Source organism: Asterias rubens, chromosome 12 (genome assembly GCF_902459465.1).
Source record: "Asterias rubens chromosome 12, eAstRub1.3, whole genome shotgun sequence".
Lineage (NCBI taxonomy): Eukaryota > Metazoa > Echinodermata > Asteroidea > Forcipulatida > Asteriidae > Asterias > Asterias rubens.
Genome location: NC_047073.1, coordinates 6373394 through 6389272, shown reverse-complemented (window position 1 = coordinate 6389272; position 15879 = coordinate 6373394). Strand labels below are relative to the sequence as shown.

Sequence of the window (15879 nt, the reverse complement as noted above, 5' to 3'; positions counted from 1 at the left end):
TTTGACTAGCATTTCAAGCTCCTAGTCTCAGTCTCTTTCTTCCGTTGTTTCAGACAGGTAGCCAGAGTCGCGCAGAATCTATTAGATTAGGAGCGACTCTCTTGGTTTCAGTCAGGCGAACTTAACATAACATTTACATTGTTTCGGCTCATGACAAGATCAACGTCTGAAACCAAGGCGCTCCAGAGTTGTTTCAAAACGACTGCAACGGTCGAATCTTTCAACTTCCAGAGCTCAGCCACTCCCAACTGTTTCAGACATCAAACTTTCACGTACTTAATTCAGAATTTGGTTGCGGAGCCTCTCTGGAGCGCTTATTTGAAATGGGCGTTAGTCTCTTAAAATCCAGTCTCAGTCCGACTCTTTGACTAGGATTTAAAGCTCTTAGTGTAAGGGGTCGTATGAAGAAAAAGTAGTAATTACTGACAAGAACTAGCAAAAAGTAAAAGCATAAACTTCCAAGTAGAAATCATTCAGTATAAAAGCATCTTCTAAATTCCGTATGAATAAACTTATTCTTTTACTGCAAAGTATTCACTTAATGCTTTGGAGTAAATACTTCTTGAAAACAATGGCTGAATGGCTCTTAACAAAAGGTTTCCTTTGTATTACAACTCCCATTCACATCTATTTTTTATTCATATGACCCAAGGTGCTGTCTTAGATATCTTATGTCGTAACTGCACCACTGACTTATATGGTTGAGAAACTTACCGAGAGTTCCAGAATTCCATTGATGAAAAATGGATCCGGCACAGGTTTCATGATGGAGGAATTGCGGATTGAATAGCAGAGGCAGAGGATCAGCAGTACCAAGGAGAATGCCACAATCAGTATTATGATCATTATTGTTGTATCTGATCACAGGAGAAACAAACATCAATACACACAGTGTCAGTTTATACTTTCAGTAATAAGAGGAAGAAAATCGCTGCAGAGTTCGCCTTAATGTTTACGGTCTCACTAGTTTGTCAACAACTTTGTTTTGGGATGCAAGTGAGAAAAGCCATACAACCTGTACATGCCAGGGATCAAACCCAAGTTTATGATACAACCTTGGAAGCGGCAGCAGAGAAAACATTTTAAGGAGATGCAATTTTTTATTTCAATTATCAAGTAATAAACCACAAGGGAAACTGACTGCTAAATATTACACAATTTTGGATTTAAGGCAAAGTTTACCTTAGGTTTTTGGAACTGTTCGATTGTTTTAATCCAATATAAATGTAACCAACTAAACTAATATGTGAAAATTTCATTCAAAAGGGTGGTTATGTTTTTAAGATATTGCTGAAAATCTGGAGCGAATATGTCCAACAAAAATAATTTGTAAAAGAAATACAAAATCTGAGAAATACTTCTGACAGTAACACTTCTCAGTTCAAATTGTTGAGGATAACATCTTTTTTACATCACCACATTACTTTCAAAATGCTTTATACTATCATGGGCTGCTGTAGGCTTCTAACAACAAGTTTTTATTGCCATTCATTTTAGGAGTCCATTGCCAAATGTATACCTTCCCTTTAAACTTAATGTTTTTGTCTGACAGTGGCACATTAGAGGATGGCTATTGTGACTGTTTATAATAGAGGAACATAAAAAGTGAGAATCATGACTCTACTTACATGGCATTGCACCCCCGCACATTTCCTCCTCTATTTTCACAGGAGTTCGAACCATCTTCTCCTTGCCTCCACTTCCAATCATGCTGAAGATCTCAAATACAAACGGCACGGCTTCATCAAATGCTGAGCAGTTAATTGTAAGGGTGATGGAGGAATCGGAAACAGATTTGTTGATGCTAGACCCCGACGGTTCTGTCAGCGGTCTGTACCTGATATTGTACCAACTCATCGGGCCATCAAACACCTCTGGTTTCTCCCAGTCAATTGTGATCTTAGTTGGAGAAAACCTGCGTACCACTAACTCTTGGGGTTGTGTCGGTTCTGCAAACAGGACATACAAAAAGACACGTTTTAGTAGTTAAGAATAGTACATTTCATATTCAATGAGCAGTAAAATATTGATATTCAAAGCGACACATCTTTCATTCTTGCAGTTCTTGAAAAAACAGAAATGTTTCCATAAATCATCCTTATAGAAATATTGAAATAAGAGTATGAGCGAATAAGTTTAGAAAGTCTAGCTTGTGAATTAGAAATAGTTTTTTTATCCCAGGGTAGGAGCTGAATTTATTTTTACGACAATGAGCACAAATACAGAAAAACTAGCTTGATTTTTACAGCAGAATGAGTTTTAGTAGGAGCACCAGTGTGATGAAAAACAATGACACAATTAATTACTTTACAAAATTTGTACCTGCAAAATCCGTCTGAACTTGTTGGCTGACTGTGGTACTGGTTCCAGCACTGTTTTGAACACTGATGGAAATTGTATACTTTGTATATGGCTGCAGCTCTCCAATGGAATAATTGGTTGCAAGTCCATATATGTAGCTATTGACAAAAACAAAATATAGTATAAAATAATAAGTATAAGTAACATTCCACAGGGCCCAATTTCAAAAAGATGTGTAAGGATGAGCACATTTTTGTCATAGCTATAACAGAAAAGCATGCCTAAGCAAAAGTGCATTTCATAAATGAGCAAGAAGATTTGACAGTATGTATGTGTTTGCATACAAAATAGATTTGCATTGTTGCGTCACTCATCTGCATGCTTACAGTAATTGCCAAGGGGTTGATCCATAAGCATAAAACGACTGCTTGAACGCTTTATGATATTGAGCTTAGACTATAGAGCATGTGACCATTGATTTCTGTTTAATTATCACCATACATCCAGAGGAATTCAATTCAATAATACATTTATTCCATACTCTTGTTGGAAAAAAAGAACAATTGTGAGAATTAAACAGTACATAGAAATGTAACCAAATCAAAAGGGCATAAAATTGTACAAAAACAATATACTGTTTTGTTAAAGCAAATAATAAATAAATAACTAGGAATTAACTATGAACAAGAGAGGATGGAGAGCATGAGGCTTCTAGAGAAAGCCGAGGCTTATACACAACAGCCTTATACAGACAAACAAACAAACAAACAAAGGAATAATACTTGGGGAGAACTTACACATTTCTAGAGTTCTTGGAGTCTGTCCATTCAATAAAGTAAGTTTTGACCACACCCTTGGGGTTGGAGGGCGTGTCCCACATTAATTGGATACTGGTGGGCGTCGGCTCAACAGATCGGAAATTCTCAACTGGATCTGGCACTGAGCAAAGTAAACCAAAAAAAAAAAAAAAAATGTTAAAAATGTATTTTTATAAGACTTGAATCCATGAGTGTGATATCTAACTGTATTGTATGGCCTATATCATAACCCTGATCTGACACACTGTTCCATCTCTGTGTATTGTGCTATTTTAAGCAGAGCATCCTGTTTGCTTGAAGTGTGGAGAAAAAAAATTGCCAAAGTTCTTAAGGGTAATAAGCATCTTGAAGTACACGGACACAAACAGGAGAGCGCTTTTTGGTTTTGTCAACTTTTTTTCATTTCCACACAAATGGAAGTGCATTTGGCATAATGCAAGGGCTATTAGAATGCAGTTTCCACCATTTTTGAACACAACCAATGTAATGTGGGGATGCATTTTTCTCCATTTTCACTGGAAATCAACCAAACAATTTTTGTTTAACTAGACAAATAAATAAATAAAAATGATAACAATAGTTATCAGTGAAAATGGAGAAAAATGGAGAAAAATGCATCCCCACATTACATTGGTTGTGTTCAAAAATGGGGAAAACTGCATTCTACTAGCACTGACCCTGACACAGTTAGGAGAGAAGCCAGCAGCCAATTTCATACAGTTAGGATTAATCCTATCTCCAGTTAGAACGAGTAACTCGTCATAACTTAAGATGGGTTCAAAGGTCCTTACATCTTTGGATACAGAACTGAACTCATCCAAAGTACTAAGATTAATCCTAAGTTAGGAGGAATTTTGTAAAATTGATAGCAGGATGTACAAACATCAGGCCATTGGAGTCTTACCTTCAGTCAAATCACCGACGATCAAGGAACTGTACGGCCCAACAGCGCCCTCTTTAGTGAATGCTGCAACTCGCACATCATAGGATTTGAAGTTGTCAAGGCCTACAGAGGGAAACATTATTATCATATTAATCAAGTCAGTAGAACTAATTGCCATTGTCTTTCTAAATTTCTAACCATTTAAAGAAATAAAAACACTTAAACACTGGAAGTCAGGCATGTAATAGTTTGTTTAAAACTGCGAAGCGAAGTGCAAAGCGAGAAAAGAGTGTGGCTTACGAGCGTGAAGTCTGCTAGCATACACTTTTCTTTGGTTTATTATAAAGCCCCACTGTGCAATTTGGGGAATTTTATACGGTTTCATGTTCTTGTTTTAATGAATTTTGTCTTAACTATGGAAAATTTATTTTAAAAATTTATTTAAAATATTCAATTTTGTATTGTTATCATTTTTATTTATTTATTTGTCTAGTTAAATTGTTTGGTTGATTTCCAGTGAAAATGGAGAAAAATGCATCCCCAATGTTTTCAATCCAACTGTTCAAGAACAAAAATAAGGAGACCCGACAAAACCACGTTATAGTGAACTTTTGTAAATAATTCAAATTCCAAGATGATTATTGTTCATTGTCCGAGCACCACTTTTAAAATAGGCAAAGTAAGGTTATTCTTACTAAGCTAAACAAAAAAGAAAAAAAAGAAGCTTAATTTAAGGCTTACAGGGAGTGGACACTATTGGTAATTACTCAAAATAATTATTAGCATAAAACCTTACTTGGTAACGAGTAATGGGGAGAGCTGTTGATAGTATAAAACACTGTGAGAAACAGCTCTCTCTGAAGTAATGTGGTTTTTGAGTAAGAAGTAATTTTCCACCAATTTGATTTTGAGACCTCAGATTTAGAATTGAGGTCTCAAAATCAAGCATCTGCAAGCTCACAACTTTGTGTAAGAAGGTTGTTTTTTCGAGTACTTGGAACATTTGCTTAGCATGTTTACCTGGTATGACATACTGCGGTTGATAGACGGTGACATTACCAATTTGTTTACTCTCAACTAGGTATCCTCTGATGAGCCCATTTCTTCTCTCTGGACTTGGAGCCTGAGAAGGAATCATATTAAAAACTTGATTTATATTTGGTAAGAAAAAACTTGTCTAAGATCACAGGTTTACATAAAATATTTAGGGTCTAACGATGATGATAGTAAAAAAAGAAATAAAACTAATTTCCTGTTTGGATTTTATCAGTGAGTGGGCATTTTATTCATTTTTGTATAATCAATGTCATGCAAAATTTGTCATTCGTTTTTCACTATTTGCTTTTTACATGTTTGTCAGTTTATGTACATGGTGAATTACATAAAGGCATGTGCTTACACTGCCAGCAACTGTTTTATTAGCAAAAACCACTTCTGTAATGTTCCTTTAAATGTTAACATCTATTAAATCGTTGCAGTACCGGCTTTATAACAAAACATAGGATTTGAAGTTGGCAAGTCATGGGTTTGAAACCCACCCGAGTGCTACGCTTATTGTATGCTTTTTGCGTGAGAAAACGTAAACCAGTGAAGTGGTAATGACAGTATATAGTTAATGACAAATAAACTTAAAGGTCTTTTTTCTAAAGTCAAATATCAAAAATTTGATTTTCAATAAAAAATAATACAGAGCCCATCCAATGGTGTAGCAACCATTGAGAGTGTTAGCTGCAGTTTATTTGTATACTTTTAGATTTTATATTTATGATTCGCACACAGAAACAAAGTTGGTAGTACCTTCCATGTTAAGACAATGTCCCGTTTATAGAGGGCAGTCTTCCCAGTCTTCATGGAACTGTTCAGGTGGAGAACGGGGCCGCTTGGTGCTTTAACAGAAAGGTGCACATTAAACAATATTTTAAAGCAAAAATATAGTTCTTGGTGAAAATTCAGAAAATAGTTAATGGCCTGACGTTTCGACCCTTACAGAGTCTTTCTCAAAGGCTACATGACAACACAACAAACATGAACAGGTAACTGAGTGTAACATAAGCATGTACATTGTAATACTTTAAAACACCAGTTGGCAGCAAACAGACCATGTGCACTAAAAAATATATATATAAAACAAATAGGCCAACATTCATGCGCCAAACTAATTATCATTTTGTGTAACCCACAATAATACTTTTGAATAATATAATAACATTTGGGGGTCTTGCAACTAATAGATTGTGTTGACTTAACAATGGATTCAAACATGGGGTTCTTAAGCCTCAACATTTGAGGAGAAAGGTTGAAACTAGGCTTTTAAGTTGGTCCAATTCGGCTTGGGAAGTGGATAAGTGCTTCATGAAAGTTGGCGACAAATCAGTATAGGAAAAAGCTCATTTTGGGGGGTCTCTTTTATGCAGTAATGCGCAAACATTTTGAATGGGTCAAGTTGTCCGAAAATGGATGTGATTGGTTTTTGAGAGGCTGAAAGACTTTTAATATTATTGAGTATTATATCTGCATTAACTCATTGAATTCAAGTATTAACTTCAGCCTAAATTTGGTATCACTGTACCTTCTTGCCAAATATTCTGTGGAAAAAAATACTATCGGAGAACCCTGAATAGTCCCTTACCAATCTCAGGTGAAAGGTTAGTGACCCCCGGGGACCATTCACTCCAATTATCTGCAGACTGAAGTTTACTTGCCACCATCACAGTGTAGTTACTGTATGGCCATAGGTTAGACACTGTATAGCTAGTATTGTTGACTTCCACCTGAAAAAGGTTTTGACACAATCAGGTAATAATTACTGACAAATTATATTTCTTGAAATTCACTATACATAAAGTTAATATCGGTGCTATTCCCCCCCCCCCCCCACCAAGGAAATATTTCTGAAAAACTGCTGAACCTTGGAAGATACCAAATCACCTTAGTATGTTAACAATCCATGGCAAACATAACAAATTTTGTCAAAAATAGGGCACATATCAAGCATGGTATAGCTTATCCACACACTTCCCCATACATATTTGAAGGGCAACAATCGTGAAAAAAACCCCATAAAAAACCTTTAATTTGTTCACGGAACTCAGCAGCACAGACTGACCCATTAAAGCATGCATACATCATTGGTACGTGTCAAACATAAACATGAACTAACAAACCTGTGAAAGTTTAAGCTCAATCAGTTATCAGAGGGGTGTCAGAAAGAGTGGGGAAAAACCTCACAATTGATTTCAAACATTGCGTTTGCATTTCTAAATAATGATTTTGCTCATCTCTCAAACATCAAGCATTTCAAGCTAACTATTTCTTGAAGCCGTGTAAGTTATGTGAAAATCTGTGAACACTTATATTTTTGATCTGACCAAAATTGTGCCCACAGTGTAAATAGACTGGTGACTCATTGAGCTCTAACCTGTAAAGCATGGACCAATCATAGCAACATATAAACAAGAATAGAATCCCATAACTACATGTAAACAAGCTTTCGAGTTGCTGTGTCATGCCTATAATGTATTGGACAACTGTAGAGTGAGTGTGTATGTGTTGAAAGCATCACAGCAGAGTAACAGTAAACTGCTATTCACACGACATCAATTTAACAGGGGTCCCTTGCTTAATATTAGGCATGGTTTTAAAATGTAGCAATTGTTAGACAAGATTATACAAGAGACCTTAGACAGTACAAGTTGTTATCCTTTCACACAAGGAACATTTTTGTAAAATTTTACAACCATGCTACAATTTAGCAAGGGACCCTTGCTAAATTGCTTTTATGTGAAAGGGGCTCAAGTTACTCTGACTGGGCTAAGCTAAATGAATCGCACTGTCTACTAAAGACAAGGTTCTTTGGAGAGTATCATGGTGTCTGTGCACCTATTTTTGTCTATACGCCTTTGATTTGTTTTGTGCATATTTTATTTTATATTGGTGTACTTTTTCTTAAACTGTTTTCTCACTTGGTATATCTCAACATGCATAAAATAACAAACCTGTGAAAATTTTAGCTCGTCGAAGTTGCGAGATAATAGTGAAGGAAAAACACCCTTGTCACACGAAGTTGTGTGCTTTCACCTGCTTGATTTCTCGATCTCAAAATCTAATTCTGAGGTCTCAAAATCAAATTCGTGGAAAAATACTTCTTTCTCAAAAACTATGTTACTTTAGAGAGAGCCATTTCTCACAATGTTTTATACTTTCAACATGTCCCCATTACTCGTTACCAGTTTTATGCTAGTAATTATTTTGAGTAACTACCAATAGTGTCCACTGCCTTTAATGAGCGGGGTGGGGACTTACAACAGTATCCTGATTGGAGCCTTCAGCTGTATAATTAATCCGATACTCTAAGTAGACATGAGCCTTCTTCCATCCCTCTGGAATAGCCCACTGTACTCTCATGCTGATCACATCACTCTCTCCCAAGGTGAAATCCACTAAGATGTTTTTGGGCACGTTGGGAATCGCTGAAATGGAACAAAAAGAAAAAGTCACTTAGAGTTTAAGGTACTGCCGCCAATTTCACCAAACTCTTCATAACTTAGGATTAATCTTAGGACTTAGGACAAGTAAAGTTACTCGTCCCAACTCCAGATAGGGTTAATCCTAGCATTTTGTGAAATCGGCTACTGGACACCTTTGGTAATTGTCAAAGACTAGTGTTCTCACTTGATGTATCCATAGAGCAAGGAACAAAAGGAGTTACAACTCCAGTCTTAATCCCCGATGCTCAAATTAATCCGATTAACGCTGCACCCACCTCCAATGGAAACACTATGGATGTGAACCGCAGCGACTGTAAAAGGCTGTACACATTCCGACCGCAGCGAGCTCTTTGTACCCCATGTGTGTTACCGCCTTTCGCTGCCGTCGCTGGTATCACGCCGTTTTCCATTCATAATAACAACAATGTCAGCCACGTTGCATGTGCACAATGCTACATTAGAAACTGTCGACTTTGAGCCTTTTACTGAATTTTGAAGCAAACAAATCAGCCTTTCCTGTGATGAATTATGACATTTGTTAGGTTTTGCTGATCAGGAAATGAAAAGTGTAGCAGTGATTGTTTTATCATGAAAAGAATGTCGCTGGTCTCCGGCCGTTGAAAACAAGTTGAGATGGTTTGCAAACGCTTTTCCCAGTGGGGGATATGCATTTGAACGGTAGACACAAAATTACTTTGCCACCATCACAGTGTAGTTACTGTAAAATCCCCCCCCCCACAGTAGTGTGGGTAGGGTCTACGAACGAATACTTACCTGTAGAGCAAATTACTACAATTGCATATTCCCTATGCACCGCTAGGTAACACTAAGACTTTTTTACAACAAGTGCAACAGCGCCCTCCATCGCCCAGTGCACACCGGCGCGAACGCCATGCGCAATCGCCCTCTTTCTCGGAAACTCATACGTACAAGTATACAAGAACCAAGTATAGTGGGGCAGGCGGGAGGGATGCTCTACAGGTAAGTATTCGTTCGTAGACCCTACCCACACTACTGTGGGGGGGGAGTCTACGTCACTCTACTTACCTGTAGAGCAAATTACTACAATTGCATAGACTAGCACCGCTTTGGAAGGCGGTGGGTATACGCGGGACTATTGCACATCATACAATTATTATGGCGTCATGGCAACGAGGCGCGACCGGAAGGAGGCACCAGCTGTTGCAAGAAATAAGAAACGCAAAATATGGGGGCCACATTGTCCGTACACGACCCGGGGGGTGTCGTCCCAATAGGACAAGAAAAAACATTATCAATGTTAAACAGTGGCACAAATATATGCCATACAGACAAGAACTCACCGAGGGTGAAGACTTGATGCGAAGAGGACTAGCGGGAGGATGACCCACGGGAGGCCGACTGCAACACCGCACGGCCTGCCTGGCCGTCAGTCTGGAGTACGTCCTTCAGGTAGCACTGTGAGAAGGTTGTAGCACTCTTCCAACAGGCTGCCTTGGTTATCTCCTCTATTGGTATACCTTTAAAAAAAGCCCAAGAGGACGACACCCCGCGTACGTCGTGGGCGTGAATATTGCCCTCGGCCGCCGGCCACCCGCCCGGAACCGAGCGGATGGCGGTAACAATCCAGCGAGCTATAGTATTGCGCGTTACCGGTTGATGAGGGGTTGTCGAGGCCAAGAATAGTTGGTGATGGCCAGAGCGGATAGGCTTGGTGCGGCTTATGTACCATTTAAGCGCCCGGACAGGGCACAAAAGCCTGTCAGCCGCGACCACAGAGAAGGATTTTAAGTCCGGAACGAAAATGTCCGGAGGCTGAAAAGAATCAGACTGATTCTTCGTCAGAAAACCTGCGGAAGGAACCAGCCAGACACCACCGGGTTCCCAACGAATGTGACCCGGTGCCAATGTCAGGGCGTGGAGCTCGCTACGTCTACGCGACGTAGCAGCCGCCAGCAGAAAGGAAAACTTTATCGACAACTGCAGCAAAGGAGCGTTGCTGAGGGGTTCGAATGGGGGATCTGCTAGAGTGGATAGAACACTCTGGAGGTCCCAAGACGGGACAAGTTTGCGTACCGGAGGCCGGGATACAAACATGCCCCTTGCCAGCTGACAGATCGCTCGATTGGTAGAAATCGAGGAGCCATCAGGAAAGCCCTCATGAATGGCTGCAATGGCCGACCAGTAATTTTTAACCGTGGCGGTCGCTAGCCCACTCTCGTAAAGGTAAAAAAGAAAATCCCCTATGTCCTTCAGAGAAGCACTGGGGGGACGTATAGATCGCCGTCTACACCATTTAAAGAAATGGCGTAGTCGGCAATCATAGATCTTACGAGTGGAGGCACGCCTCGACTGGGCGGCAAGCTCTGCAGCCCGGCGTGAAAGGCCTGCTGTGCGGAGCGACTGGGTGATAACACCCAGCACGTCAGGTGGAGTTCCCTCGAGGCCGGATGAATCATCCGGAACTGGGTTGATAAAGGAGATCCGGACGTTGAGGCAGGACCACCAGGCGGTGGACCAGGAGCCTCACGAGTCGAGGGAACCACGGCTGACGCGGCCAGAACGGGGCTATGAGGAGCACCCGGCAGTGGGCGGTCTCTATCTTGGTCAACACCCGGGGGATGAGCGAGAATGGCGGAAAGGCGTAAGCCAGGAGGCCCTCCCACGGAATCGACAGGGCGTCGATCTGCCATGCGTTGGGGTCTGGAACCCTTGAGCAATACGTTGGCAGCTGATTGTTTGCCCGTGAGGCAAACAAGTCTACGTGGGGCCGATCGATCAGCCGGAAGAGGGTCTGTGCCACCTGAGGGAGCATGGACCACTCTGTCGGGGCAATCCAGCCCCTGGAGAGGGCATTGGCTGTCACATTCTCTTCCCCCGGGATGTGGACTGCCGACAGAGCAACGCCCTGGCGGATGCACCAGTGAAGGAGCTCCCAAGTCAGGGCACACAACTGCGCCGACCGGGTACCTCCCTGGCGGTTGACGTAAGCCACGACCGTGGTATTGTCGCACCGCACGAGCACCGCGCGTCCCGACACCGGAGTCTGAAAATGCCGAAGGGCATTGAAGACCGCCATCAACTCTAGGACATTGATGTGGGACGAGCGGTGCTCCGGGCCCCACTGTCCCGCGATCTGGCGCGGGTGGAGGGTCGCCCCCCAGCCCTGCTGTGACGCATCGGTGACAATGGTCACCGAAGGCTGAGGGGGGCGGAACACGCGCCCCTGAGTGAGATGGGCCTCGTCCAGCCACCACCGCAAGTGCGGGATCAGCCAGGGCGTAGTGGGTACCGGCAAGTGGATAGGGTGGTTTCGAGGGCGGTAAAAAGACAGCAGATGGAGCTGAATTGGCCGCATCCGGAGTCGACAAAAATCCACCAAGTCCACCATGCTGGCCATAAGGCCAAGGAGCCTGAGCCAAGCCCTTGCCGGTGCCACAGCCGCTGGGAGAAAAAGGGACACGCACTGAAAAAGATTCAGTACGCGGTCCTCCGTAGGGCGGGCTAGTCCCCTCGGTGGGCGGAGATCGAGAGCCGCTCCGAGGAAGGTAGGGGTCTGCGAGGGTATCGGGTGCGACTTTTCAGTGTTCACTAGAAACCCGAGATCGGAAGTGAGGCGCCAGGTGAGCCTGAGCGCCGCATCCGTCGCCGCCCGCGATGGCCCCACTACCAGCCAGTCGTCGAGGTACATGAATATCATGACCCCGCGCCTCCATAGAGCAGCCCCGATTGTCTTCACTACCCGGGTGAACACTCGGGGCGAAGTGGACAACCCGAAGGGCAGGGTAGCAAACTCGTACATGACGCTGTTGTACATAAAGCGTAGGAATTTGCGATCCTCGGGCCTGATGGGCACGTGGAGGTATGCGTCCCTCAGATCCAAGCTCGCCCCCCAGGCGGGTGTGACGATAGATTCGAGAATGGTCCGCAGCGTCTCCATACGGAAGCGCTGCGGACGTATGAATCTGTTGAGGGGTTTCAGGTTTAAGATGGGGCGCCACTCGCCCACCTCCTTCTTGGGAACCAGGAAGAAGGTGGACATGAAACCCCTCCGCGCCCCTTGCATGGGAGCGGCGTAAATTGCTCGTTTCTGGAGGAGGGAGGAAATCTCCCCCTCGAGAGCCAACCGCTTCCCCATGTCGGACGGAATTGGCGTGGGCCGAATTATCATGTCCGACGGGGGGATCCCCGTGAACTCGAGCGCGTAGCCGTACTCGAGTGTCTCGAGGACCCACCGGTCAGAGACAACCTGTCCCCAGGACCCCAGAAATTTTTGAAGGCGGCCCCCCACGGGTCCGTCGGTGGGAGGCCGCCTTGAGGCAAGCGAGTCACTTGCGCCATGCCCCCGGGAATCGGGAGTTTGGCGCATAAAAACCCCGCCCCGATTGAGGGCGCTGGTGTCCCATCTGGGTCGGCGCGGCTCGGACACTAGATTGAGTGTCGGCCCTGCCGCAAAACCCACCACGGGCGGGCCGCTGAGGTTGACGCCGTGGGATGGTATAGGAGGCTTGCTTCTTCGCCTTGACATGGGCGCAGCCGGTTCCTTGATGCGCTTGGCCTCAGCTTCCATGGATTCTTGGAACTGGCCCGCAAAAAGGTCGGGACCTGTGAGCGGCAAGGCGTCAAGACGCTTGCGCGCTCCCACTGAAGGAAGGAACAGTGCGTCCAACACATTCGCCCTACGGGAAGACGTAGCCAGGGTGGAAATACGTGAGAACTGGTCCAGGATGGTCCTCAAGCCATCATCAAGGCAGTGCAGGGCAGCGACCACGAGATTGGCGGGAACCGCCGAGTCGCCGTCAGCGCCCAAGGCCAAATACTCGGAAAGGAGTAACAAGAAAGAAGTGGACCGCATCCCAAAACGGGAGGCTGAGTCCAACTTCTTAGCCACTTCCTCCAATTTCCCACGGGCCTTATCGGCGAAGGGACGTTTGGAGGAAGTAGCCCCCCGGTCGGCAGTGAGTTTATCCGATGCCGAATCTGGGAGAACGGGCGTTGCAAAATACTTATCGAAATCCCCTTGGGGAAAACGATAGTAAGCTTCAGTGCGTGAAGCATGGCCCGCCATTTCCCTACCTGCATAACTGCATCCATACGATATGTGCAAACATGTTCCAGGGGCAGAGTCGGGAAAGTATTCTGGACCGATGGAGCTGGACCCGACCTCTTCTTGAAAGACTGGCGTTCAGAAGGAGGGGGGTCGGCCACGGCTGGCAGGTTCAGCGCTCGGATCATGTCCCGCTGAACGAGCCGCAACTCAGTCTCACGAATTGACAACCGCTGCATAGCGGACAACTCATCCTCTTCCGGGGACAAGTCATCCCCAGGGGGGCGACTCTTCCGGGGACGAGTCATCCCCAGGGGGGCGACTCGTCCCGGGCGAGTGCCCAGTACTTTTATCATGGCCCAAAGATGAACCCAAATCAGAAAATTCTGACGCCGGGTGCAAACTGATCCCCGACAGGGATGTTATAGTCCTGGCGGTCACAGGTGGCCCCACAGGGGCCAGGGATACCGCTGGGACACAAGTCTGCGTCGGCACCGGTACCGAGCGGTGGCACGGCGGAGACGCCGGGGCCCTGCTCACGGTATGAGGGATACCGCTACCCGAGGCCACCCACTGGTGGTCGAACGGGACCAGTGCGTCGACCCGGGCCGGAAAACCCGGCCGGGCTGACACGCCATGAAGGGCAGACAAAACGGGCGGAGCCACTGGGCCATGGCCCTGCTCCAACCTGCCCGCCAGGGTGGCGGTCAACGCTTGAAAGGCCTCCATGAAGTCGGCCCGTGAAAGCGAGTCACCGCGGTGACGTTTGCCCCTGTGGGAGGAATCACTGGAGCTCAAAGAGCGCCGTGACCTTTTCCCCTTTTTGACCTTTTTCCCTCAACGGGAAGAAAGGGATGGGGTGGCCTCAGATGTCCCTTCGGACAAGGGTTGTGTCACAGGGACCCCAGAGCAACGGGTAAAACCCGAGGATGAGGACGGACCCACCGAGCGCGGGATACCGGGGGAACCCCAGTTCGCCGGCTCGGCATTGGCAATCTGCCTACCGACCGCCAGAGCGCCCAGCCCGATGGCATGAGCGGCCGGGTTACGGTCGGCAAACCCAACCCCGTCCCCCACCACGGCCACCGAGGGAGATTCGGTGGGGCTGGATGGGGAGTGGCGTACTGAGACACGCGGAGGGGGGACCCCCTCCGTCCGCAGTAGGCCAGTGGGTGGCTTAGCGGCAGGCGTGGAAGACCCCGGAACGGGGTTTCCTTTGCCTGCCTTATTCTTCTTGGAAACGGCCCGGGTAGCAGGAATTTTTGTTTTCTTGCATGTGCCCGGGCGTTAACCTTAGACAGGTTGGACCCCTGGACGCTGACCGACGAGGGGGAACGGGAAATGTTCCCCCCGAAGTCAGCGGGGTCCACGACCGACGCAGCACGCAGGGGCTGTGAAGGTTGGGAGGACTGCGCCGACGACGGACCGTCAACGGCGTAGCCCCCCGAGGAGTCGAGCTGTCCCGGGGAAAGGGAAGTATCCCCGGTAGCGACAGTGCGACCCCTCCCTGCCTTTCTAGAACTCATTTTATCAACTAAGAAATTAATAAAGACGACACACACACTCTACAAACACGTCTTTATCAAAGTAACAATAATAAAATAACACAGTGTATTTTATATCTCAAAGAGACTCGGTTTAACGGAAAGTAACAATTTTCTAGGGAGCCTAAAAAATTAACGTGTCACCTGTTCGGAGCTAAGAGAGAAAGAGGGCGATTGCGTATGGCGTTCGCGCTGGTGTGCACTGGGCGATGGAGGGCGCTGTTGCACTTGTTGTAAAAAAGTCTTAGTGTTACCTAGCGGCGCATAGGGAATATGCAATTGTAGTAATTTGCTCTACAGGTAAGTAGAGTGACGTAGACTTACATATTTTTACTTTTTTTTAATAACTTTTAGACAATTTCGGGTAGGATATTTTTGGTTGAGAAAATTGAGAGAGCTGTTATTATTCAACTGATTTTGTGTTTGTTTTATAAGAATATTACAAAGAAGTAATTATTATTGCATTTTTGTTTGCCAAAATCATTGAAATGTTGTTATTCTTAGCTTAAATCATCCTTGCCGTATGCCGTTGGTTGAGAAGGACGCTTGAACGCAATGCACTCAGTGTATTTTTCTGTGGCGTAACCACAGACATATAATACCTAGTTCTTTATACTTCGCTCGTTAGGAAATGCGCCCGCAGATGTTTCTGCCGATTAGCGCTGGTCGTTATCCGCCCACAGTAACACACATGGAACCTTTGAAGACTAACTAGTTGTAACTCCTTCTGTTCCTTGCTCTATGGTGTATCTCAAAGTATTCATACAATAACAAACCTGTGAAAATGTTACCTTAATTGGTCGTCGAAATTGCGAGAGAA

At 44.9% G+C, this 15879-nt stretch overlaps 1 protein-coding gene across 1 annotated transcript in view; it reads right to left on the bottom strand.

Moving 5' to 3' along the window:
* Window positions 1–15879, bottom strand: part of LOC117297492 — a 56308-nt gene that overhangs the window by 3685 nt on the left and 36744 nt on the right. Inside the window, exons 6-14 of the mRNA XM_033780564.1 lie at window positions 8305–8471; window positions 6632–6773; window positions 5800–5888; window positions 5023–5125; window positions 4024–4125; window positions 3099–3240; window positions 2323–2459; window positions 1629–1949; window positions 715–857 (exon numbers count right to left, since the gene is read on the bottom strand). Of these exons, the coding sequence (XP_033636455.1) occupies window positions 715–857; window positions 1629–1949; window positions 2323–2459; window positions 3099–3240; window positions 4024–4125; window positions 5023–5125; window positions 5800–5888; window positions 6632–6773; window positions 8305–8471 (1346 nt within the window). The remainder of the gene's footprint in view (window positions 1–714; window positions 858–1628; window positions 1950–2322; window positions 2460–3098; window positions 3241–4023; window positions 4126–5022; window positions 5126–5799; window positions 5889–6631; window positions 6774–8304; window positions 8472–15879) is intronic.